At 38.5% G+C, this 25,402-nt stretch overlaps 1 protein-coding gene across 2 annotated transcripts in view; it reads left to right on the forward strand.

Moving 5' to 3' along the window:
* Positions 1–25,166, forward strand: part of oprm1 (opioid receptor, mu 1) — a 41,624-nt gene extending 16,458 nt beyond the window's left edge. Inside the window, exons 2-6 of one of the 2 annotated variants that reach the window (XM_005474307.4) lie at positions 14,944–15,296; positions 18,607–18,776; positions 19,683–19,861; positions 20,078–20,248; positions 22,329–25,166. In XM_005474307.4, coding sequence (XP_005474364.1) covers positions 14,944–15,296; positions 18,607–18,776; positions 19,683–19,861; positions 20,078–20,248; positions 22,329–22,338 — 883 coding nt within the window. In that variant the 3' untranslated portion in view covers positions 22,339–25,166. Of the gene's footprint in view, positions 1–14,943; positions 15,297–18,606; positions 18,777–19,682; positions 19,862–20,077; positions 20,262–22,328 lie in introns of both variants that reach the window. The other variant, XM_013271204.3, reaches the window with a different exon arrangement.
* Positions 25,167–25,402: the final 236 nt, after the last annotated feature.

The raw sequence follows: 25,402 nt of genomic DNA on the forward strand, positions 1-25,402 counted from the left end.
ATCTTGAAGCAGATGTGCTACAGTAGCAGAAGACCATACTGGATATGCCAGTCCTACAAGTTAAGATCAGGAAACTGAGGCTACAATTTAAACACAGTCACCAAAGTTGGACAATATAAGGCTGGAAAAATGCTGCATTGTTGGATGAGTCTCAGTTTGTGCTACAACATCAGTGGTCTTGGTGGTGTAATGATGTTGGGGAGGGGGGTTATGTTATTGGTATTTGGTTCCCTTAGTGTGAAAGATGGATTTGATAGTGCTTTACACAACTGCTTAACAAGTAAGAGCTCCCTGGTTCCGTGCTGGAAGGAAACACAAATCCCTTTGGGGTTTTGTCAAGAAGGGCATCAAACATAAAAAGCTGCCAAATCAAATAGGCGGAGTGAAATGTGCAAAGGGAGCAGCTCAAAGTGGCTTTTTAGTATAAAAGATTCATGCACATACTGTAATGTCCCCCATTAATTTTGGACATTTTGAATCCTCAATGTTGGTTTAAGTCAGGAGTTACCTCATATGAATGAGACATTGGAATGCCGAGTTACCCCTTAATGCTAGCAAGCTTTGTTAGCATGTTGCATCCACAAACTGTACTAATGTAATCTACACGCTAAGGGACTCATGAAACACAAGAATTTAACTCACGAAAGCTAAAGCAGAAACTTCTCGTATGGGCTTTACCACAGAGTATGCCATTGCGTGTTAGATACATCCATTAAATTGCCCCGAATGCATCAAAAACACAGACGTGATCAGGAGCTCCAGCTCAGTAATTCCAGTTAGTACATGGTAAATGGACTGATTCTTATATAGCGCTTTTCTGCTCTTCCGGAGTACTCAAAGCGTTGTATACAACATACCTCATTCACACCCACTTCTTTCTATACTTAAGTGCAATCTCACCAACATTCACACTCCAATGAATACATCGGAGAGCAAGCTGGCATGCAGACTGGGGAAGCCAAGGATCGAACCACCAACCTTCCAGTAGGTAGCTGATCTGCTCTACTGCCTGAGTCACAGCCACCCCGTTAGTGAAGGTGAGGCACCTGTCAATCAGAGCAGTCGCGTCCACTATAAAAAAAAGCAAAACCGTTTCTTCTTTCTTTTTTCTTTTTTAAAGAACGCAACAACAAATAAACAAAACACAGTAAACAAAGGTAAATCTCATACATTCGGTAGACATCACAGTGTCATTAGTGCGAGTCCTTGTGGCTGTAGTAGTTGTGTAACTTACAGTGAAAACCGGATATTGTAACAGTCCTGGTATATACTAAATAGAAAAAAAAAACATCAATTTCTTCTAACTTCCAGTCTCAACATCCTATCACTGCTCACCACATTAACACATGCCCGTGAGTCAGACATGCACACAGTCACACCCTGTGCACCCATATCCATCATGTTCCTCACACTGTGCATGCACTGTGTTACTGGTCAGAGCCAGAGGCATCCAGATGTCTGTTCACATGAGCAGCCTCTGTTTCAGCAACCAGGACTTAATGGTTTGTCTGTAGCCATGAGCAGCTAATGAATCATACACAGGGCTGCAAACATGCTGGCGAGCTTCGTCAGCTAATGACGGATTATGTTTAGGTTGCTGTGTAACAAAAGCCATAAAAAGTAATCGGAATCTGTTCCAAACTGTTGAGTGTGTGGCTTGTTACTTTGACGTTTACTGAAATATGATGACAAGACGGTTGATTCACTACAGCCAAATCAAAGCTTATAGTTGTGCCCAAATTATTTAATATCTGCTAAGCTATTAGTCTCCTAATATCTGTTATCTTTCCAAGATTATCCATTTTACACATCAAACATAACAGGCAACCAAAACACTAAGGAAATGTTTACTTTGTGTCAATATAGCCTGTTAGTCATCCAGGTCATGGTAGTCTTGAGTGCTTGCCTTGAAAAGAAGGCAACTGGACTCCTTTAGGTTCATGTACATGTTGTGTCTCGCTTCCAAAAGGTTTGTTCAGTTTCAAAACAACTGTCGGAAAGTCCGGAGTATTTAACCCCTAGTTCTGGTTGTCTCCTTGGAGATTTCACACCTGGTCCAAGGTGTGAAATCTCTCTCCCCGCTGTCATGTGAGCTATTAAGATCTCTTGAAGAAAGGTGTGAGTTGAGGTTGAGATGCTTGGGAAGGGAATCTGATAGCTGTAAGTCATAACCTCTGTTAAACAAGGGTCATTCACAGCGGACGTAAATGCCCACCTTTACTGTTCTCTCAAACCGTCTCTCTCCTCCAAAATGTGAACCCTAGCATCCTCAAAAGACTGTCTTTTCTCCTTTAAAAGAAAGTGTACAGCTGAGTCTTGTTCTGTTGAGGTAGCTCTCCTCGTACCGTGCATTTGTGGAGTGGATGTTTTGTTTCTCGTATATAAATATCTGAGGACACATTACGGCACTGCACCGCATAGCACACATGATGTTCTTTTGCTTTTGTTTGGCTACTTTGTCCTTGGAATGAACCATTCTTATATTTTCAAAACATAAATTTTATGCTAATATTGAATAATTGTTATTGTTTTATGGGGTATTTTTGTATCTTGACAAGGTAATCTCCACAGCTTTTTTCAGTGCCTGTTTTTCTGTTGTTACTACGGTATTAAATGAATGAAGCTAAAGTGAATTATTTTCAATCATTCCTACTTCCTGTGAATTATACAAGAGTGATAATGTTCTGGTGCCGACCCCATTACATAGCTTCAGCTAATGGCAATGAGAAGAAAAATATACATACCGCGTTAGTTTTCTAGTTTATAGATGATGCCATTTTTGGCAAGTAAATTGTTTCTCTTTTCACTCCATCATTAAATCTGAGCTATTTTTCAACCCACACAGAAACATTAAAGCAAATAAATGTTACAGCATGTTACGTTAAATTTAATCGTGCCTGATATAATAGTCTCTTATCCCTGGTCACAGTTGTTGCCATGGTGAAGAGCGACCCTCACATGTGAAAATGCACAGTTATTGACTAATTAACATTCAGGGACATTTTAATGGCTCCATGCCGTTTACTTTCATAGGGACATGCTGTGAAGGCAGAATGTTTTTTCTCTCCTGCCTGTTCAGCTCATATGTGTTCACGTCTGTTACTGTCTCGGTGTTTAGTTTTCTGTTGAACCAGAGGGAAAAGAAGGCTTGTAGATTATTGGTAGCCTGAAATAATGGTCCAATTTTCATCCTTTGTTATTGAACACCTGGGGTTAGCCTGCTTCAGCGCAATCACGCAGGAAGCACATGCAAAAAATTACTCGCAACAATGGAGAGTTTTTGTATTTGTGTATATGCCGTTAGTTTTCAGGCCCATTTTATCCACAGTGGTGCAGGGGTCAGTATTCTTTCCTCCCAGCAAGATAGTTCAGGGTTTGAGCTTCCTGGCCAGCTGGGGCGTGGAGGGTGTGGAGTCTGCTGTTCTCCCTGTGCCTTTTTGGGGGGGGGGTTCCTCCCACAGTCCAGAAGCATGCATGTTAGGTTCATTGGTACTTCTGAATATACAGTAGGTGTGGGTATAAATAGTGTTCAGTCTCTCTGTCCTAGATAAAGATTTAAAAACAAAAATTGATAGATAAATTAAATAATTTAATATGAGAGAGAGAGAACTTTTCCTTCACTGATGCTGGGGCAGTTTTTAACATTCACATTAAACTTTGTAGACTTTGTAGATTTTCAATTTCATTCTTTTTGTCACTTTAGCATCTAGTATCAGAGACAGCAGCATCAGTTGTTTAGTTCATGGCCTTTCTCAGCACCTAACCTGGGACATCATTGGTTGGTCTGCTAATGAGGCAGTTTGGTAATGAAAAGGTTGACCAGCAGACAGGCTCACGTTTAATATTTGGTTAATAATAACTCAGTGAATCTGCAGCATCATGGCCATGACCGATGAAGAATTTGTAATGTATGGGTCTACCCAGACACTTTGGAACTAAAAAGAGGTCAATCATCAGCTCATGGAGCCAGTTTTAAAACATAATCACAGTAGAAAATTACAAAAACACATTGAAATGTGTTGAAGATGTTCTGGATTCACACTTGGTTACCCCAGGTGTCTTGGAGTGAGTGTGGAGAGTTCGTCAATCTACTTCTGTGCATAGAAAAAAATGTCTCTCCTGCTTTGTACACTATATGCCATCAAAGACACGTACGTTTTCACTTTTATTACTGTGGGTACTGTTTGCAATGAGCGTGCTCTCAGTGCATGGTTGTAATTATGCATACTGATTCATGATGTGATTTAAAGCAGGTTTGTTTATGATGATTTTTTTTTCTTTTTGGTAAGGAAAAATGATCCCACAGTCAAAGTTGGTTGCCTGTTCAGTACATATACTATATATGCATATTGTATGGATATAGCATATATATGCTATATATATATGGGGCTCCATGGATTAGACTTCTCGAGCATATCCCACCAGTGCTCAATTGGAATGAGATCCGGGAAAGGTCACTAAATTCATTGATGATCTCCTTAAACCATTCCCGAACCCTTTCTGCTTTGTGGCAAGGCGCATTATCCTGCAGAAATAGTCCAGGGAATACCGTTTGATTGAAAGGTCTGCAGCAATGCTTAGGCAGTTGGTACGTGTCACATAGTGCATCCTGGTGCCGGGTGTCCCCCAGGTAAGCGACACACACACTCCATCCACATGATGTAAAAGAAAACATGATTCATCAGACCACTGTGATCCAGGTCTGATGCTCATGTGCTGGTCCTTTCAGCTGACCTTCATACAGGGCTCCATATGCCACAAACTACAATGGACTGTATGATCTGATTTCTTTCTATCAGAACTAGCATTAAGTTTTCAGCAATTAGAGCTACCGTATCTCGTCCATGTTGGACCACATGGGCCAGCCTTCATCATCATCATCATCATTTATTTATATAGCACTTTAAAAACACACCTGGTAGACCAAAGTGCTGTACAATACTAATATGCACATAGTAATAAAAAACAGACATAACAATAATAATAACAAAAAAAAAAAATCAATCAGTTAATCAATCACAAGCTTTGGCTTGTCTACTCATGATCCTGTTCATCACTGTTGCTAACCCCCAAAAAAGTTAGAAGATGCTACAACCCAGTCATATAGATATCATAATTTAGCCCATGAAAAATTCACTTAAATCCTTACACTTATTTTTCCTGGTTACAACACATCAACTTTGAGGACAAAATTTATATACAATATATCCCACCCACTAACAGGTGCCATTGTTAAGTGATAGGCAGTGTTATTATGCATGATCGGTGTATACTCTCCCACCAATTTCCTCTAATCCATTCAATGGTGTGCAATGAAACTTGAATGTCTAAATGTATAACCAGATTAACTTTACCGTAACACAAAAGCCCAAAACAAACAATCACCAATTGCTCTACATTGCAACAACAAATGGGACTAATTAGGAAGCCAAGCTTGAAGTTAGTCTAATTTTCTTTTTATTAATCTGTCAACCAACATAATTTATGTTATATTAGGCTGTCACAGAGCGTATGAGTAAAAAAAGAGGGCTTTATCATAATAAAAATTTTTCACATGTTGGCATGTTAAAATGACTTGCTGAATTTGTGTATATTAAAACAACCAATCCTCAGCTGCCACCCGTTTAAGAACCCTTTATGGAAAATTATTCAAACGAATGGCACAGTAAGACATCGACATATTTGTCAAACGATCTGAATGTTTAAATAATGAATCCTCAAGGACAGCTTGTTCCTTTCGCTTTGACTATATCAGGTGTGATGAGTTTGTAGAATGTAATTTATGTCAAAATTGTCTCAGGGATAATCTGCTATCATTACACAATCTAGTTTTCTCATTTAAGGAGAGGTGAAGATGGATGAGAAACAAGAATGACAGAGTTTCTTCCCTGTAGGAGGGAACCGCAGCTATTGAGTTGATGGAAGGCTGTGAATTGTACATATTTCAGAACTGCTGTGAATGGTTTTAAGACCCATTACTGTACATCTATCTTTCTATTTGCTGTCCGTGTGGTTTAGTGGTCCAGGAGAATTCCATTTGAATGTTTTTTTACAGTTAGACGAAGCAGTTTCTGTTGGGGGTTTTTTTAAAATTATTTTTGAGTGCTGTTTATTCACACAAGAAGCATAATAAAGGTTTTTACTTTTCCGATGATTATTTCTGCCTTGTCTCTCTGTGACTCTAATGTCACTTTCTGTCAATAACGGACTGATTATTTACTCCATTATCTGCAGTCTGTTTACTGGCATACAACAAGATGATGTTCTTATCTTCTGTTTATGCGAGTTGTCAAAGTTTACTTCCAAAATGAGAACTTCGTGGGAGATCTGTATCCTCTTTATGAAAGATATTTATCAAATAATTGCTGCTGGCATGAAAATGAATTCTAAACTTTAGAAAGTAACAGTGTGTAATTTTCTCTTTAGATATCCATTTTGTAGCTCTATGTTGCCAATTATTATAACACAAAAGTCATTCAAGCATTGCACAAAGCCTAAAGGGTTTTAATTTTGACTAATACCTGCTGGTATTTTCAGTATCAGACCTCCTCCTGCCTGTAAATACTGATAAACTTGCAACTGCAAATAAATATGTATTTAATGAAGTGTAGTGCCACTTGATAATATAACCTTGCTAATGAGACGTGAGCCATTATCCTAGCTGTCATAGGACAAACGGCTGGGTACACCTGTGACAGGTTGCAAGTCTAGTGCAGGGCAATGAGACAATTTAATAAAAAGGGTTGAAAATGACAGAAACAACAGATTAATTCATTTTCTTCTGATATACAACTACTGTTGTGCTTCATTTGATTATGTTTGACTAAGTGAAGCGTGTTTTCATTTTTACACAAGGTAATGTAAGCAGCATTTAGCTGAATGCTTAACTTGAAGGTATTTGGTAAAACAAATTTAGCCTACACTCATTTTAGGTGAGAAGCTTGACAGTTTGATAGAAGAGTGGTAAAGTTTAGAAAACTTGCAACACGTTCTGCAAAACGTTCTCATTCCCAAAGTGTAACATTTTAAGCTAGGTGACAAATCGTCGATATATTACGCTTCCAGGCACCCAACATATCCCTAGATCACGAGATCGGAAAAATTAGGAAACATGAGAACCGTCTATAATCTACACATGTACGTTTGTTTTCCTTAAATCCCTTTGGAAAACACTATCTAACATCATTAAAGTGCTGGTTAGGGTTAGGGCTGGAATACATGGCTGGAACGTGTATTACCGCGGGAGCATCATTCTACTGGATTTCATCCATAACCCGGCGCATAGCATAAGAACGCGGAAGGTCATCTTTCACGTTCCTCAGCAACGCCGTGGGACTTGACAAATCATCATTATATTACACCTCAGGAGTGAAAACGTGCTGAAAACTTGGGAGGATTGAAGTAAAATCCACACAATTGTTATTGTCCATTGGGATTGAGTAATGGGCAAATCAGACTTGAGTCTTTTTGTTATTGGTTTAAGTACTACTCCAGTATATGCCATCTAACCAGAATATTTAGAAATCCTGGTCAACAAGAGTCATGCCAGGAGAAAACAGCAGCAGCTTGGCATCAGTTGAGTTAGGATGCTTGTTTGTAAGCCCAGTGTCCTTCCTAAAGTGACCTCTGGCTGGGCACAAGGGATTTATTTTAAGACAAAAGCAGTCAAGTTAGCTAGTTTATCTTATTATCCTACGGTTCCCATTACTCATTTTAGCAAATATTTTTAAAAAAACATTCAAAAAAGCTTTTTAAAAAAAGTTACAAAACGGAAACAGGGAAACACTAAGACTCAATATTATTTTATTTGATCAAGAAATGCATTTATGCTGTTACTTGATTATAACTTGATTATTAAGTTATTAAGGGCTAGGTCACACTAGAGCAAAAATAGTAATCTTTTTTCGACTAGGAAAAAAACAGTGACTGCCCAGTGATTGCATTTATTGATTTGTTTATTTATTGATGAGAGTTGTCCTACCAAAAGCTGAGCATGCAGCACCCTCAACGTCTTGACCACAAGACAATTGCACAGGTTGCCTGGTGGAGTGATGGTTTGTAGATAATTGCCATCTAATTTATAAATGCAGACAGACTGCCAAGATATTGCAATCAATAGGTCAGTCATTCTGACCACAACTTGTCTACAAGGCATCTCTTTGCAATAAGGGACTTATTTCAAAACTGTTTGCCAATTTTTTTCTGTATGCTGTCATATTCCTGTATGAGCATCTGTATCATTTGCAGTTACATTGTTGTGATTGTGCAGCAACTACATCACTATTTGTTGAGGAATTTCAGAATTACTGCTTCAGAGCTATAAAATTGTAGTCAGACTCTGAATGTAAGTCGTTAATGTGAATTTCTATCTATGCTCATGCAAATTTGCAGATAGCAACAGATTTGTGATTTTCACTAATTTACCAAGTTAATCACCGTATCACCACAAACAAATATATGTAATCACCTCATTTAATTGCAAGTTGATGCAGAACTGATGAGAATGATAGAATGACTCTGGCTCATTCCCCTTTTGTCACCGTCTCGATGCACCGAAGTCACTTGAAGATTGACTGATTGCATGTAGTTGCAACCCCGGTTCTTTTCTTTGAAGCCACCATTTCAAAGGGTAACAAGCTCAATGCACATAATCACAATAATTTTGTTTGTGGTTTTCAACCATTGCTTTTGCTTGTGTGTGCGGTAGCTTAAAGTAGGGTAAATCAGTCATTGCTGTATGTGAACAAGCCTAAATATGATTTGGTGCTCTCCAGCTACACATTACCTTTTCTTCATGGCTGAAATGGGATATAATAAACTCCCAGATGTCTCTCTCTGGCTCCCTCTTGTTTTATCATGGACAGTATGATTTATACTAAATAACTTCAGGGCACTACTGCCATGGAAGGATCTTACAGCGACCACATTTTGCTGTGCCTAGGGCAGGAAAAATTAAAGCACAAAGCTAAAGTCGACTAGAGATTGTGCGCAAACTTAAGTGATAGTACAATAAAAAAGTCTTGGAATTTCAAACAAAAGCGATGTATAACATATTGCTTCCAACCACTTAAAAGAGCATGGTCTAAGATGCAAACATTAAGTTATATCTGCCCATGTCAATATAAATCCCTAACCTTGTCATAAGAATATACATGCTTTCTTTTAGTATTTTAATATTACAATAAATCTGACAAGTTGACAAAAACCAGAGAAAAAGGAGCAGTTTACAGGCTGAAGTCTGCTCTAGAAACCTAGAACATTTTTATTGATATGTAATACACAAGCCCATTCATCTCTGTGTTTGTTACCTGTTGAACATCAAGCTCTGGCTCCTTGGGTGTATCAGCATGCACTCTGGCTGCACAGGTCTTTTGCTGCTAGCTTTGTGTTAATAATATACTGCCTTTACAGGTGCTTGGAAAGATTTAGTGTTGTTATTGGACCACTGGGTAGCTGTTGCCGGCCTGGACACAGATTGCACTTTACTTTTACATTCTTGTCCTACCAATAATTTCAAAGTTATGGGCAAGTTTCCACCCTTCAAAAGATGTAGACTACTCCATCATTTTTGTCCCTTTTTATACAAGAACTGTGGTCAGGTGGATTTAAAATGTAGGTTTTACTTAAATAAGATCAATTTTCTGCTTTTTTTTCAGTTTTCAGTTGAGTCTGTGATATATGTCAGTGCCAGTTTATTGAATCAATCACTCATGGCAAAACCTTAAGCAGTTTTATTGACAGACATAATTTACAGATTTCATTTAACCTTTCTACGAACTCTAAACACAGTTTCACTCACTAAAACATATTCTGCAATCTAATTTGTGCCCTCCATAAATCACTACCTTATCATGGTGGAGGGGTTTGTGTGTCCCATGGATCCCAGAGCTATGTTTTCAGGGGCTTTTATCCCTATTAGGGTCTCTCAAATTAATAGACAAACTGGTCCTAGTTGAGGGGCCAGATGAAGAATGATTCAGGTAACCCATAAGAAGAATAAATGAACAGAGGACCACTCTACCCTCTTGGGGATACTGTTACCCAGCCCTCATCCTGGAGCCAGGCCTTGGGAGGGAGCTTAATCTAGAAAGCATTTAGTGGCAAGGCTTTCACCCATGTGACCCTGTTGGATGCAGCCTGAAGAGGTAACATAGGCCTGGACTCATGTCTTCTCAACACCCACAGTCTATTGGAGAGGCCCTGGACTCTGTTATAATCTGCAATTGTCCTTGATGATAGATGACAGTCTGGAGGGAGTATCATGGAATCCCCAACAGTTCAATGCTGTATATTGGGGTTTTCTCCAGTGGACAAAAGGTGTTTGTTTCAGTGCACCTTTGGGTCAGGGAACAGCTCCTGCTTGCTGTCCGTGGCCCGGGGGTTGGGGACCACTGCCCTAGCGCACAGATCGATCATCAGATCTGCAGACCAGCTGTAAAGAGCTGTGTCTGCACGGTGGTTGGTGCCTGTTGTGGCTGTAATCACTGAACCAGATGGTGGAAGCCAGCAGTGATGGGAGCCATCAAGGTAAGGAGTCCTATCAGACTTGGCTGCTCTGGAGTCTTACAGGCTAACCAAGTGCTCTGTAGCTCTGGCAGTAGCGGACATAAAAATTCAAATGTGTGAGGATTTGTGGAGGCTATTTTCGGTCAATTTCAAAGTGACTGTGGCAAACGGTCAGGTCGCTCAGGAAGAGAACGCTATTAGCTGGAGGAGTCTCCAATTCAATAAAAGGATGCTGAAATTCCCTTTGAGCTCTATCAAGCTACTATGTTTGGGGGTGACAGCTTTTACTTCATCACAAGGTGTCTCGTCGGTCCCAGTGCAAATAAAGTCTGAAATAACAAACACACTAAGCTGTCTGAGTTACAGTTAATCAGAATTTAATGAACTAACTGTCATCTCTGGTTATTAAGAGGATTTGGGATTACTGAGGACAGTGCTAGAACAAAAACGATGCAAATTACCTTGGCAGTAATGCGACAGTTGAGGTTTAATACAGCTAAGACCAGTGGGTGTAATGTATCATTGTCACTTTGTGTATTCATTCATTAATTTAATAACCTCCCAGCAGGGATGTGTCTAAGTAGTCTTTACATGGAATACTGTTAGAACAGCACAATTCCTCTTGTGCTTTGGATATTAAGACATTTTTTTAGAGATGTGCTTGCTCCCTTTATGGCAAGAGAATTAGGCATGAAAGATTGACATCTCCTTCATGTCTGGCTGATACAGCTGGCAGTGCATCTAATGCATCTGTTGAGCCTAAGAAACACAAGCCTCATATCTGCCTCACAACTATTGTTATCATTTTTTTACTTATTTTGGTATCATTTAGGTTAAAAAAAGGTAACCTTTAAAGCCTGACCAATGCATCAAGGGGACTGGTATATAGGTCGATATTAGCGGGAGAAGCAACGAACAGCTTCAGCCAACATTACGCTCCATAGTTTGTCCGCCAGAGGAAAGTATGCAGCTTCCCTGGGCGCAAAAACAACCAGCTGATCCAAGAAGAGTCGGGCAGATTCGTAATCTTGTTGTGACAATAAAACAAGACTATTCTTTTAAACAGCACTTTGATCATAAAAAACCAATATCAGTTGAGCTCTAGTTTTATTCTCTTGTTAAACAGATTACATGGACGGGTAAGCTGTTTCCCCCTGTGTCTAGCCTTTACGGTAATGCTGCTGGTTTATCTAATAAGAATAATAATGAACAATTAAAAATAGATTACACCACCATTAGGAGTCATCTGAATCATCTGTTATCTAAATGAAGATAATAATAATAAGCTGGAATACTAAAACTGATGAGTGACAAGAACTAAAGTGTATTTCACAGGGAAAATCTAACTCCTAGACAGCTTCATTATAGCATCATTATTTGAGTCGATTACCTCTTTACTGTCTAATACCACTCTGTGGAACTCTGTAATACCTCGCAGGCATATCGACATCACCAGGGAACCCTCTAACGTTTAACATTATGAGAGACTAAAGCAGCGTGATTAAATATGCCAGGCTTCACTCTTTAAAGCCTTAAACATGGTCCGATGTTGCAGGTTGGAGCTGAATTTTTCACAGCATTTTCACCCATGAATTTTATATAATTTCATTATAATTTTACCATGAAAACCAGATGTCACCTAGAAAGGATGACAAATAAAACAGGGTTTTTAATAATTCAGTTGGGTCTTGCATGCTGAGGTTATGAGATAAAAGATACGTGATTTTAGATCTTTTTGATGGGATCCAGCCTTAACCTCGGCTCATCGCAACGATAGGAAGCGATAAACACAGAATATGTCTTTGCTGACAAGAGCTGTAAACAGTGGAGCCATTTCAGTCACTTATTTTCAGGCCTCTTCATTCTGTGGAAATGGATCCATGCTTTCTTCTGTTTTCTATAAACACCACCATTTTCCATTCTCTTTGAACTACCCCCTCTGCTCAATTTTCCACCATACTGGCTGAAGGGACATTTTTGTGAAATACTATTAAAAGGACCATCCTTGAAATGCTTTGATCACTCTTCATTCAGATCACAGAAAAGCTACTGCTGCCTAAGGGAAAGGTTTATTTCAGCAATGTCTTTTTAGTCAATATTATTCACTTGACCTTTCTACTGAGTCCTTTATTAACGGCCCTCTGTTATCATTATTTCTATACTCTATGAATATAATATGGAACATACAAGAAACAATTTTTCCTATCTGCCTGTTAGAAACTGGAATTTTTTAATTATACATTTCTTTAAATATTTTTGGATTAAATTTTATGGTTAATTTGTATTCTGTAATATCTGGTAATCTTTTCAATAAATGGAGCTGAATGTTTTCTATGACAAAATGGGCTAGTAGCTCACAAAAGAGGTCTGAATTATTCAGAAATCATTTCAAGATACTTTGCCCCGATCATACAGTATTCTTGCGTCACAAGGAAACAATGCAAGCCTGGGTATTTATATTCAGCAAATGGTCACGTCTGTGTGGTTCCATCTTTAAATTTTGCATTTTATTTATATGTATCCTTCTGATGCTTTCTTTCTTTATTCTTACACTAGCTGAAGTAGTGTTCTTTCTAAGTAAAGACTGAAAAAAAAATCTTGTCCTAAGGGCTTTTGTCAGTTTTTGGAATTTCACATATGTTTTTGTTTTCATTTCATCAAATGAGAAAAATTCTCTGTTTGTGTTTAAAACATCAAGTTATAATTATTGAACAGGCCTGCCGAGCCCAAAGGGTCACCGAGCTAATGGTTTAGAGCCACTGTTTGAAGTGACTGTTACCAGTTTGTGCTGCAGAGTCAGACCTCAGTAGTGGATCAGAGGTTCTTGGTAGAGATGGCACGATACCACTTTTTTTATGTCTGATACCGATACCGATATCATAAATTTGGATATCTGCCGATACCGATATGAATCCGATATAGTGTGTTTTTTAATCAATAAAACTGTTTTTATAATATCTTGCTGCATTTTGTATAAGTTCATACTCAAGTTTAAATAAACAACAACACTAAAGCTATTCTGTTATACCTGTATGTAAAAAATACACTGCACCCAAAATATTCTATAGTTCAGCAACACTGATCAATCTAATAAACTTAAACCTACTCCATCCTCCCTATTCTGGTATTTTAAAGAGTACTTAGCAGAAATATTAAGCAACCTAACTAATAGGGTTGCAAACTCCCAGCAAAAAAAAAAAAAAAAAAAAAAAAAATAGGGAACCACCCCCCACCCTCCACCTCATGATGCTTAATCGATGTAATCAACTTTAATTTGATGCAGGGTGAAAAAAAAAATGCACAGAAATAAATTATTTTTCAAGAATAATTAAATAGATTCAACATCTTTCTTCAACAGAATTGCAGAATTCACAGATGGTACTTTCCCAAAGGAAAAAGTAGTATAGCTTCAAGCAACTCAAAGAAGTCCAGACGCTTTTCTTTCCAAGCTCCTTAGACTATAGCTTACTAGGGTATATTAGACTTAAAAGTTACTATATACAGTAATGGACTTCTATACATTTTACATCAGATTAAAACTTTGGGTGTAAGATTCAGATAATTATTTATTAAAAGCTAGATATTTTAAATGAGAATAAGAAAGAAAAGTATGTCTTTGTGCCCCCTTTTCCCTGTTAATGCCCTATCGGCCCCCCTGGCTAAACTTTGCTAGATCCGCCCCTGCACAGTTACCAGCCGTCAGCTACTTAGAAAAGGATCCTGGTGTAGAAAGTAATATTAAATAAATTCTAACAACAGCTTATCAAGCTTAAACGTGCTGCTGTTGTTCAGCCGCTGGTTTCCTCTTTCTGGTGCAAAGTGGACCAAAAACAAAGAAGAGAGACGGACTCGCGACAGAAAAGCCGATCAGCTGATCATTAAGCAGTTTCACGATAGAAGTAGCAACAGGAGAGGGAGAGAGAGAGGTAGTCGCTCCATATATTGGTTGTTAAGCTTAAAATGGGAATGCTTTACAAACATTCAGAGATGAACTTACACACTTGCTTTACTTCTCTCTGGGATAACTTTCTCGGAGATGAAATGCTGGTTTGGTAGCGAGGCTACAAATACACGCAGCCGCTCTATCACGTGACGCACACTGCTCCGACGTGCTATGGTTATGAGCAGAGTTACGCCATGTCGCAAGTTTTGTGAGGTGTTTTTTTGATATTTAATGGATCGGATTACATTTTTTATTTCTCGCCGATATCTGATCCAGTAATTTAGGTCAGTATCGGACCGATACCGATACGAAATATCGGATCGGTCCATCTCTAGTTCTTGGTCATGTTCTCTACTGCAAATAAAAAAGACAAGATACCTATAAAGACACTCAGAACAGCTAAAAAGGGATCAAATAAATACAAAAAAACCCAAAAAAAAAACATATACAACATGTGTGACCTTTTACATATCCAATATGTGTCTTCTGTGCAGATACACCAAAATGAAGACAGCCACCAACATCTACATTTTCAACCTTGCTCTGGCTGACGCCTTGGTGACGAGCACGCTACCGTTCCAGAGTGTTAACTACCTAATGGGGACCTGGCCTTTTGGGGACGCCTTGTGCAAGATGGTGATGTCCATCGACTACTACAACATGTTCACCTCTATCTTCACACTCACCACCATGAGCATCGACCGCTACGTCGCTGTGTGCCACCCCGTCAAAGCACTGGACTTCAGGACGCCACGCAATGCCAAGATTGTCAATGTCTGCAACTGGATTCTTTCCTCTGCAATTGGGTTGCCTGTCATGTTCATGGCCTCCACTACTGTCACTTTAAGTATGAACACATGTATCACTAATGCTGATCCTGATTTGTAGCACTTCAATTTTAGCATGAATGGGGAAATTGTAAAGTAAACATACTACATATTGTGTTAGCAGCCTGACCTCATCACAATAATCTTGATGATTTAAGTTTTGCTACATAGACAGTGAGTGAAACATTAGCCCAATAACTGCTAGCATCTAGTGAGTAAATTTGAAAACAGCTAGTTCTCTCTGCAGACAATTATGTCATTTTTTTGAGTCATTTGCCATCAGCCTGTTCTGTCCCTTACGTATGATGATGTGCTGCTTTTTGGACAACTTTAAAGCTAAATGAAATAGCTCCGCTAAAAGCATCCTTGACCCTAAAACTGCAAAGCAAAGATCATTTAATTTCTTGAAGAAGTTGTCTGTTTTCACCCATGTTTATAAATAAGCTGTGGCAAAATAAAGAGTAGAGATTCAGTTTTACAAATTACTTAGATTATTGCATTAACTTTATTTTCAGCTGCTCCCTTATTTCCCAAGCGGTTGCAACAGCAGATGAATCGGCATATTCGATTTAGCAAAGTTGATGGTACAAACCTCCCATTTATCCATGTTTGGAACTGGCAAAAGGAAAGAAAAAAAATCTAGAATCCACCAATAAAAAAAACAACACACTTAAACAACTAACTTATTTTAGAAGAAGAACATTAAATTACAAATTTAAAAATGAATTTTCGATAATAAAGTCATGTTGGGTTCGCCAAAATAAAGAACAGAACGCTGGCCAGCGCGTACTGATCCAGCCTTTGTCTAAATTCCAAAATTCACCACACAGTTGGCCACAGTGACAACAAAATAAGGAACACTTTGTAGCAAATTACATATTCTAAAAGTAGAAGAGTGGAAGTTTGTCACACCACCCACTTCTACCGCACCTGCAGCCAGCCTTCATCCCTTCAAACTCCATCCTATCTGCAGCCCTTCACTTCCTCAGCTCCGCTGTGCACTCCTGAAACCTGTCCAATTTACATTCTCTGCTCCCTTGCGCTCTCTACTTACTTGCTCAGATCAGTTTCCCACAATCTGGATTCTTTGCTCGGTTCAACTAAGGTTCCTTCACTGATCTGCACAGCTATCAACTTGTCCACTTCTGCACACATCTACTTTGCCCCACTCTACCTTGGCTCAATACTCTACCCCTAACCCATTATTCTGTCGAATAATTATTTACCACTTATCTAACTCCAGCCCCCCATTTGTTTGCCTGTTAGCTCACTCTGGCTCATGATACAGAAGTCCTCACATCAAAAAGTGTGTAAACAACATGTGTTGCGAGGCAATCAAGTGTACTGTTATTGTCAAGTACACTATCTCATTGATTTCCATGGGGAGTTAAGTGTATTGTAGTGGTTTACACATTTCCCTAATAAGCAAAAGATCCCTGGCTTGATCCTGAGAGGAGACACAAACCCCTTGAGTGTTGTGTCAGGAAAGGCATCCAGCATAAAAATCTACCAGAGCAAAAACGCTGTGGTGATCCCTTGTAAGTAAGCTACCAGCCAAAGCTATAGTTTTTCAATGGGAAGTCAAAATGAACCCTTGCAAGTATATGTAGCCATTTTTTTTTTTCTTTCACTGTATTTAACACCCCAAAATTCATCATACATTTAGTAAACTAGTCAAGTTGTTAGGAGTTACCCAAATTTGGAATTAAACATTAAATAATTTTTTGTGGTAAAATGTACACACACCCTATGCAATTCTTCTTTTTACAAACAGCATTTCAACAATGGCACAGAAACTACAAAACAATAATGAACACATTCAGTTCAGTCTCTTCATTTTTGCTTGAAAAAGCAGTTACACACTCCAGCACACTGTAAATGAAGAGAAACTACAATATTTATTGTGTAACTGCTCAAATAACTAGTTCTGGCTGCTGTCAAATACAGCTGTCTTCACAACCAAAAAGCTGCTTGCAAGGAAAAAAAGAAGCATATCCAGGAGCAAATGCAGGCGCAAATGCAGTGGTAAAGACGGTAACTGAATAAAAATGAAACTCAAGCATTCTTTCAATCTGTTTAAGAAGAGAGAGTAAAAGGAGATTTACTGCGAAGCTGTGGGCTGTGGAGGCAAGGTTCTTAAAGACGTGATTGCTTTACCTTGACATAACAGTTTTCAGTGAAAAGGTTTTTCTCAGGCAGCTTCAGGGAGACATTGCTGTCTTTGTGTTGCTTCATAAAATAGCACTGAACAATGGACTAATAATTTTTTCCCTACTTATCTAGTTTGACAATAAGTCTGAGATCATGCTGGTGAAAGGAAATAGACATACTTAAATGTGTAGCATCCATAAAACAAGTGATAGTGCATGTGTATTTAAATCCTATCTGTAAATAAACTTAATAAGCATAAAGAACAAGAGATCTGTTCCCCTGTGTTGGCTGAATACATATATAATATAATAATAATATATATGACGAATATGTAAAGCACCAAATCATCCACAGCATTTTAAGTAATTTGCTTATTTCTCAAATGTGGGATTTTGCTTCTTCTTTGGTTGTATTTGCTTTCCATAATTAGTTTTAGAAAAAGACTATTTTGAAGATGTGACACTGCCCTCTGAAAAATTATTTTTCTGCATTTTCACATTTTAAAGAGGCAGTTAAAAGGGACCCGTTTATATCCTATCTTATGTATGTGTATGCTGTGACTATAGAGCTCATAGTATACATACCCAAAGTTTCAAATACTGAGGTCAGGTTATATACGTAAGCCCTACAAGCCCAAAAGCTCAGGCTGCTCTTGGCTCTGTATGATGTCAGTGAAAGTTGAGATTCTTGATATGGTCGTTTCGAGCATGCCGCTCTGTCTGCGAGCACACCTTCTGTTCAACGCTTCTGTTTGCAAGAGAAAGCCAATCAGAAGAAAGCTAGCTTAACGTGAGGGGGGAGGGTCGTAAAACAGCATATTTTAGGCAGCTGTGGAGCTGCACCAAGACCCAGCCTGGGTTTATTTAGTATAATAAGTTTTATTAGGTATTATTTTGAACTGCAATCTAACCATTAGAGTCCAATAATAAAATATTACAACTGAAAGTGATTATAATCAACCCCTTTTCATAAATTAAAGAATGGAAAATTTGGACTCTTATGAAAGTAATTTCCACAGTTCATTTTCTAATCAGTAATTTTTTAAATAGTTTTCAATGATGATTATAAAAAAAAAAAAAAATAGGCAGCAAGCAAAAATAGAGTTTATGTTAAATACTTACACATGCATATGATGAATGTTTATGATGACCCTATCCTGTGTCTCCTTAACCTGCACAGACACAGTGGACTGCAAGCTGAATTTCCCCCACCCTGCCTGGTACTGGGACACCCTGCTCAAGATCTGTGTGTTCATCTTTGCCTTCATCATGCCCGTCCTCATCATCACTGTCTGCTATGGCCTCATGATCCTGCGGCTGAAGAGCGTGCGAATGCTGTCGGGCTCCCAGGTTGGGAAAATGCGTTTTCTTTCAAAAGCCCCAAAATTGCATATATAATTACTTTTTTTTGTTGCATTTTGTCAAGGGGATTTAATTAGATGCAAATTGTGCATTTTCTAAAATTATTAAACCTAGGGTATAAACCTAATTGATTTTATTTTTCAGAATAATGAGGCACAATAGCAACCTGCCCAGAGCATGCTTGCAAATATGGTGCACTCATTGCTCTCAAGTCCAAGTAATTAGGGAAAATCAACTTAAGCCTGAGGTTGCGGCTTAGTTTTAATTAACCTCTTAGTGCTCACTAGCATGAATATGGGTAGAATGAAAATTCTGCTGCCGTGTTTTAAAAAGCATCAGCTTACTCTGAATGAATAACGATTCAATGAAAAACATTTAAATATACCAAAAAAAACCCCACCAACAACACCAATAGGTCCCAGCTTTTAAAAAGGACTGCATGTTCTTTTTCTATAAAGGCAAATCACTATTTTTCAGCATAAGAGTCTAATGACCAAAATACCTCAAAGCTAGTTGTCTTTTTTCAGTCAAAGGGGGGAGATAAATGGTAAGGTAACACCACACTGGAATGCACGACAGTAACCTTTCACTCAGTATTTGAGTTGTTGCATAATGAAAACATCCTAAAGCAGAAATAAAAGGAAGAGTAAACATTCTTCTACATAGGATTTGTTACTGCTTATAGCTCTTAATTCTCTCCTCTTACTCTCTCATCCTTCCTTACAGGATTACATTCTCTAATCTCCATCCTTTTCACACACTAGCCTCTCTGCTCTGTCATTCTTTCGTTATTATTTATCTTTCCCTGCCATGCTGCCTTCTCCAGTTTTTTCTTTTTCATCTTTTCACCAGACTTGTACCCATCACTAATCTCCCTAACTTTTTCACACACAGGAGAAGGACAGGAATCTGCGTCGAATCACCCGGATGGTCCTTGTAGTGGTTGCCGTCTTCATTGTCTGCTGGACTCCTATCCATATCTTTGTCATCATCTCAGCTCTGATCACCATCCCCAACTCCACTTTCCAGACTATCACCTGGCATTTCTGCATCGCTCTCGGCTACACCAACAGGTACCTAGCAGAGAAAAATATGCACTGTTTTTGTTTTTCTTCAAAATTCTGGATTCTAATTATTTTTAGAATTATTAATTTAAAAGGAAAAGGGTGTAGGATGGGATAATAGGAGGATTTTATCAGGAAACCACATTATACAGTAAAGTTGAATTTAGCTTGAGGCTGATTTTTGTGCTTGTTATAAGCTTTGATCCTGTTTTTTGTCTCCTGCAGTAGTCTAAACCCCATCCTTTATGGCTACCTGGATGAGAACTTCAAGCGTTGTTTCCGTGAGTTCTGCACCCCAAGTCCTTCGGTGTTGGAGATACAGAATTCATCCAGGACTGGAGCCAGTAGCCGCAAGATCCCACAGCGCGAACACATCAGCGCAAACACAGGAGAAAGGTCCAATCAACAGGTCACCAGTGTCTGTATTACTTGAATGTTTTTAAAGGAGTAGTTAGGTAGGAGCATTTAGTGGAAGAGTCTTTCACGCTGAGTTTCAATGTTAAAGGAGAACATCAACAGCTTCCAAATATCTGTACAGTTGGTGGCACAGCTGGTAAGCTTGGCTTGCATAATTTTTTTTGCCAGAAGCAGAGAAAATGAAAGTCACTGTGCACCCTCAAAAAGTGTGCAATCTAAACTGACATGCAGTACTGTGCAGAAGTCTTGAGCCTGCCTTCATTTTTTCATATCTTGCTTCCAAGGAGCCAGACTTTCTTGACATTTTTATTAACAACAGTTCTCCTGTTTTTTTAAGGTCTTTCTTAGATTTTCTCTGGATATGCTGCTTTTCAGTCCAGCTCTTATGCCTGACAATTTCCAAGGGGTTTATTTGTTGGGGTTAGTGGGGTTTTTTTGGTAAGCTTGTTAACACTGACCTATGAACCATTTGAGCATAAGAAAGACACCTAACTCAAAGCACAAACTAGTGCCATGTCTACAAGTCACAGACAACCTTTTAAATTGTATCTTTAGGCACTTTGTCATTAACAGCAAGTTGCAAAAGGAAAAGACGACACAGTGTGACAGTCAGAAAATAGCTCTGGTTTTTCACCAACAAGGTGATTCTCAAAATGCTATTGCATGTATGGTGTGTCCTTAAAAAGTTGAGGAAACTGGACAATAGGAGATGAACAACATGTGAAAGTCGTGTTCTTCAGAAACAGAAAAAAATCTAGCAAAGACATGACACAGGACCTGAGAGATGCATCCGCCCCTTCACTGTAGCCTCATCAGAAAAGGTCTCAATAGAAGGGTGGCAGTAGAGAAGCATTTCTTAAGAGAGGGAAACAGTCATTTCTCACTGGCTGCGCTGTGAAAATCAAAGCATAAACACGGTGAAGGCTCTGCCATGGTTTGAGCCTTATTTCACCCAGTAGTTTGGGGGATTTTGTCAAACTGATGGAATTATGAATGTACAAAAGTACTGTCAGATTTTATAATACCACAAAGCATCTAACTGGCGATAGCTTCATTTTCTTTTAGCAGAACAATGATCCTAAACAGACTGTTTTGCCTTAAATACCGTGTTTCCGCGTATGTTAAACCTTTTTTTCAATAAATTTGCTTCACCCAGTTCTCTTTTTCATAAAAAATTAGGGGAGGCTCAAGTCTTAATTTTGAACAGAACCAAGTTAAAAATGTCTCTTCCTGCTTCTAGCATTAGGCTAACTTAGGCTAAGGCTGTAACATCATTTCATACCGTGAACTATGTATACTGCATAACAAGGCGAATTTTAACAGCACAGTGTTGTCTCAAATTGAACACAGCATTATGTAGTTATGGGAAATGACATTTGAAAATACCCACTATCTTCATTAACGTCTGATTGAGTTCACCTGTTTCTTATTATGCTCCTCTCACTGGTGGGCTTTTAAACCCAGTTCCAGCCCAGCCCTCTATGCTCCCACTCTGATGTGTATAACTGCTACTAATATGACTACTGAAGGGTCTTGAAATTACAATGGTAGGGTACACTTTGTTAAGATTCTTCATCTATCTCAGTTTATCCTCCTATCAGATGGGCCCATTAGGATCAAGTCCTTACTCAAAAATATGCCTGTTTCAGTTCAAATGTATTTGTAATAATTCTTATAAATCCTTTTTTCGTTCTTTATTAAACACATTCATAACAACAAAGTACGATGCACTTTTTGAAAGCATGTACAACATTTCCACAAGAGTAAATTTGTTTCCATAATATTTAGCTAGCTGAGCTCTGACTGCACTTCTTGCACTTCACTGCAGTGCTTCTTGTTTATATTTAAATTGTGTCTACGTCCGGACCTACCATTAAATGAAACAGTCATGTTTGCTTTACAAAGATGAAGGCAGTATCAAACTCTCAGCAACAAAGCAATAATGAATATATCACCAAACATCAAACTTATCCAAGAATTTCTAGTGAATTCATGGCCATGGGTTCACAAAGTGTGTAACTAAGTGCACATAAGATAAACATCCTTTCTTTCTCTGCAGGTATGACTAGCCTTGGAGGGGTCGTCAGTGGACTCTCGCTGTTGTGGCAGTGTTCCCAATGACGATCTCAACTCAGAAGTCACCCAGGTCACCACGGGGCTCTGATTATCCACGTACACATAAGCCACATTCACACAACCATTCAGGACACGGCTAAGACACAACAGCACAGAACATTTTAGCCAGAATGCTTAACTGCATCACATCAGGCCACTACTCTGCCAGCTAGTGTACCTAACTACATGGCTGTGCAAGCTTTTTTACACATTGGTTACATCGATTGGGTAGCATATGCGGACTGTTTGTGAAGTGGATTTGTGGCATGTTTCTTTTACTGGATGCACATGCTTCAAATGTAGGTCTGTGTGAGTCTAAGCCAAAACAATCCCTAAATTCTATCTGTTAACAGCTCCACACCTACATGGCCAAAAATGATAGACCTCAGGATCTATGATGAGGAGACACATGGGAGAATTTAAATGGGAGAATAAGGCGTCTTTAGCCTATCACTGTGCCAAAAGGAGATTTGTAAAATATTCAACTAAGACGCAACAAAATTGGTCAAAGGAGATAACGATGCTATAATGCTGAATCCCTTTTTTACAGCCCAGGTGGCCTCGAGGTAGCTGGAAATCTAAAATGGAAGCAGGTTTTGTTTTAATGTGGGCTGTTGACAGTACAGGAGCCTTCACTGTGTTATTTTAAAACAAAACAAAACAAAAAACCCACCACATCTGATTAAAAGGAATGCACATACCTCTCATACAAATGTATAAAGAAGAACTGTCCTGTTTTTAACATTTGCAGGGGGGACCTTCACCATGTAGTCATACTCAACTCATACAAGTTATACTCAAAGAAAACCAGTCATTACCATATCAGGGTGTCTGAATTGAAGTTTTTGCACTAAGTTGAGCGGTATTTGTGTTACATTAGTATTGTATGGACTACACAGATTCAATATGTGCATTAAACATAAAAATATACTGACAGAACTATAAAAGCCACTTTCACAAGCCACCGATTGGTATATGTGTCTTGTTTTCTTCTTTCTGCTTTGTACAGAGCTGCCCCATTTATCAAAGTCTCTCGTATTAACTAATTCATTATAGTGTAAAAAATAAATCAGTTAATTGTATTTGTCAAGCTCATATGGCTTCACACCAGTCTGCCACTTTTTTTCCAGATGTCTAAAAAGAACAGATCATCGTGTTGCTGCGCGGCACAGGATCTGCTTATTGTTGGTTCTTTTCCTGTGTAACTGCATGAAGACATGACCATAGAGAAAATGTCTTTCATAGCTAATTACAGCGCCTGACACTGCTTCTATATCAGATCAGCAGCTTTTCACTTTTACACCTGGTTAGCAGAAATTTCCGTTGAGTGATCTACGTAGTGCCGTTCAAACTTTGGCCACTTCAAGAAGATGAGTTGTGAGTTGCACTGCACTCGGTAACGATTTCACCATGAAGCACAGATGTAGTACAGTATTGTACTTTCTCTGCAAAATCTGACATATGTACGAATGTATATTTGTTTACCACAGTGCATCCTTGTGGATGCTCTAAACCAGCAAAAAACTTTCATCAGCCCGTCCTGCACAACCTTCAGTGTGTGCTGTTGCAGCAAATAGTGCAGACGTATGCTTTTACCAGTGTATAATTAAGCAGCCATTACAACAGGTAAGGGTTGAAGTGGAGTCACTTCTCTGAAAAAGTTTAGCCAAGCAGGACTGTAACACCTGTTGTAATCACTAGAATTCCTTGTGCTTACGTGTTGTGCCATATGCCAAACTTGAGCGCCTTTTTTCATAGTAGCTCTACGCGATATTCAGTGTACTGGTATTTTTTTCTAAGGATCTGTAAAAGTAAATGATTGTATTAATCTGCCATGTAAAATATTGTAAGTATTCTGTCGCTTTTTTTAACGAATGTGAAATCATTAAAATCAGTGTGGTACTATACATATATATATATATATATATATATACATATATACATTTTGTCTTTTAAATCTGCTTTTAATCGGGACGTGTGTAAATCAGAATACTGTGTATGTAAATTGTTGTACACAGAGAGTTTAACTTTGGAAACTGTTTTTGATGAAAACTGCTATACGAGGATGGCACACTGTGCATACTGCTTCAAACTGAAAGACTAAACTGTAGATGATTCTTTGCAGCCCATCAAGCTTCAAAATAGCAGCAAAATTTGCTCCGTGGTGCATGAACTGTCAAATGTTGTATCTCAAGTGCAATGTGTTCTTCATTTGGCAACGAGAACATTATGTTTCATTTCACAAAACACATCATGTAAACAAAGGAGTCAAATGTCACCTTTTGTGCAGTGTTTCAGGCCAGGAATGAAGAGAAGGAATAAACAGTTGCGGCAGTAAACAAAGGGAGGAAGGGTTTTAATCGGACTATGTTTCCACCTGAAGTCTAGAGAAATTCCTGTTTAGATAACTGGAAACTTTAGAGTGGCTATAGCTGAGTGTGAGAGCTGAGAGTTTGCCACATTTGTTAACCGTGTCGTAGATTAATGATCTCTTCAGGGTAAATGATGACCTTCGGCGTATTGTATAACAAGAAAATTTGTTATGCGGAAAAAGCATACATGCTAGAAAAGTTTAGGTGTGCTCTAGTGTTGCAAATAACTAAATATCAGCGAGCCAGGCAATCTGTTTAAATTTCTCCAATGCTGAAGCTATGTGCATGGCATTGTTGTATTTGAAAGTTGTCTTTCATGAGTTTGTTTGTGTTTGTATGAAGTAATTGTTGCAATCATTGTACAGGAGCAATCAGAGGAAGACAAACACGCTTGGAAAAAAGAAACATAAGAGGAAAGCAAACCAAACTAATATTACCTAAAATAGCATGGCATTTGTAATCTGCTACCAACTTAAAAGCCTCAACCCACTTAGCTATAGAGCTAAAAAGACTCAGGCTGGTCTCAGAATTCAAGCACTAGAAGCTTAGTAGATATTTGATTATATATGTAGCAGTAAAGTTCATGTGTAAGACCCTGTTTTCAATATTCTTTAGCTTACTTTAATCAGCTAACTGTAGGTGAAAT

Source organism: Oreochromis niloticus, linkage group LG13 (genome assembly GCF_001858045.2).
Source record: "Oreochromis niloticus isolate F11D_XX linkage group LG13, O_niloticus_UMD_NMBU, whole genome shotgun sequence".
Classification (NCBI taxonomy): Eukaryota; Metazoa; Chordata; class Actinopteri; order Cichliformes; family Cichlidae; genus Oreochromis; species Oreochromis niloticus.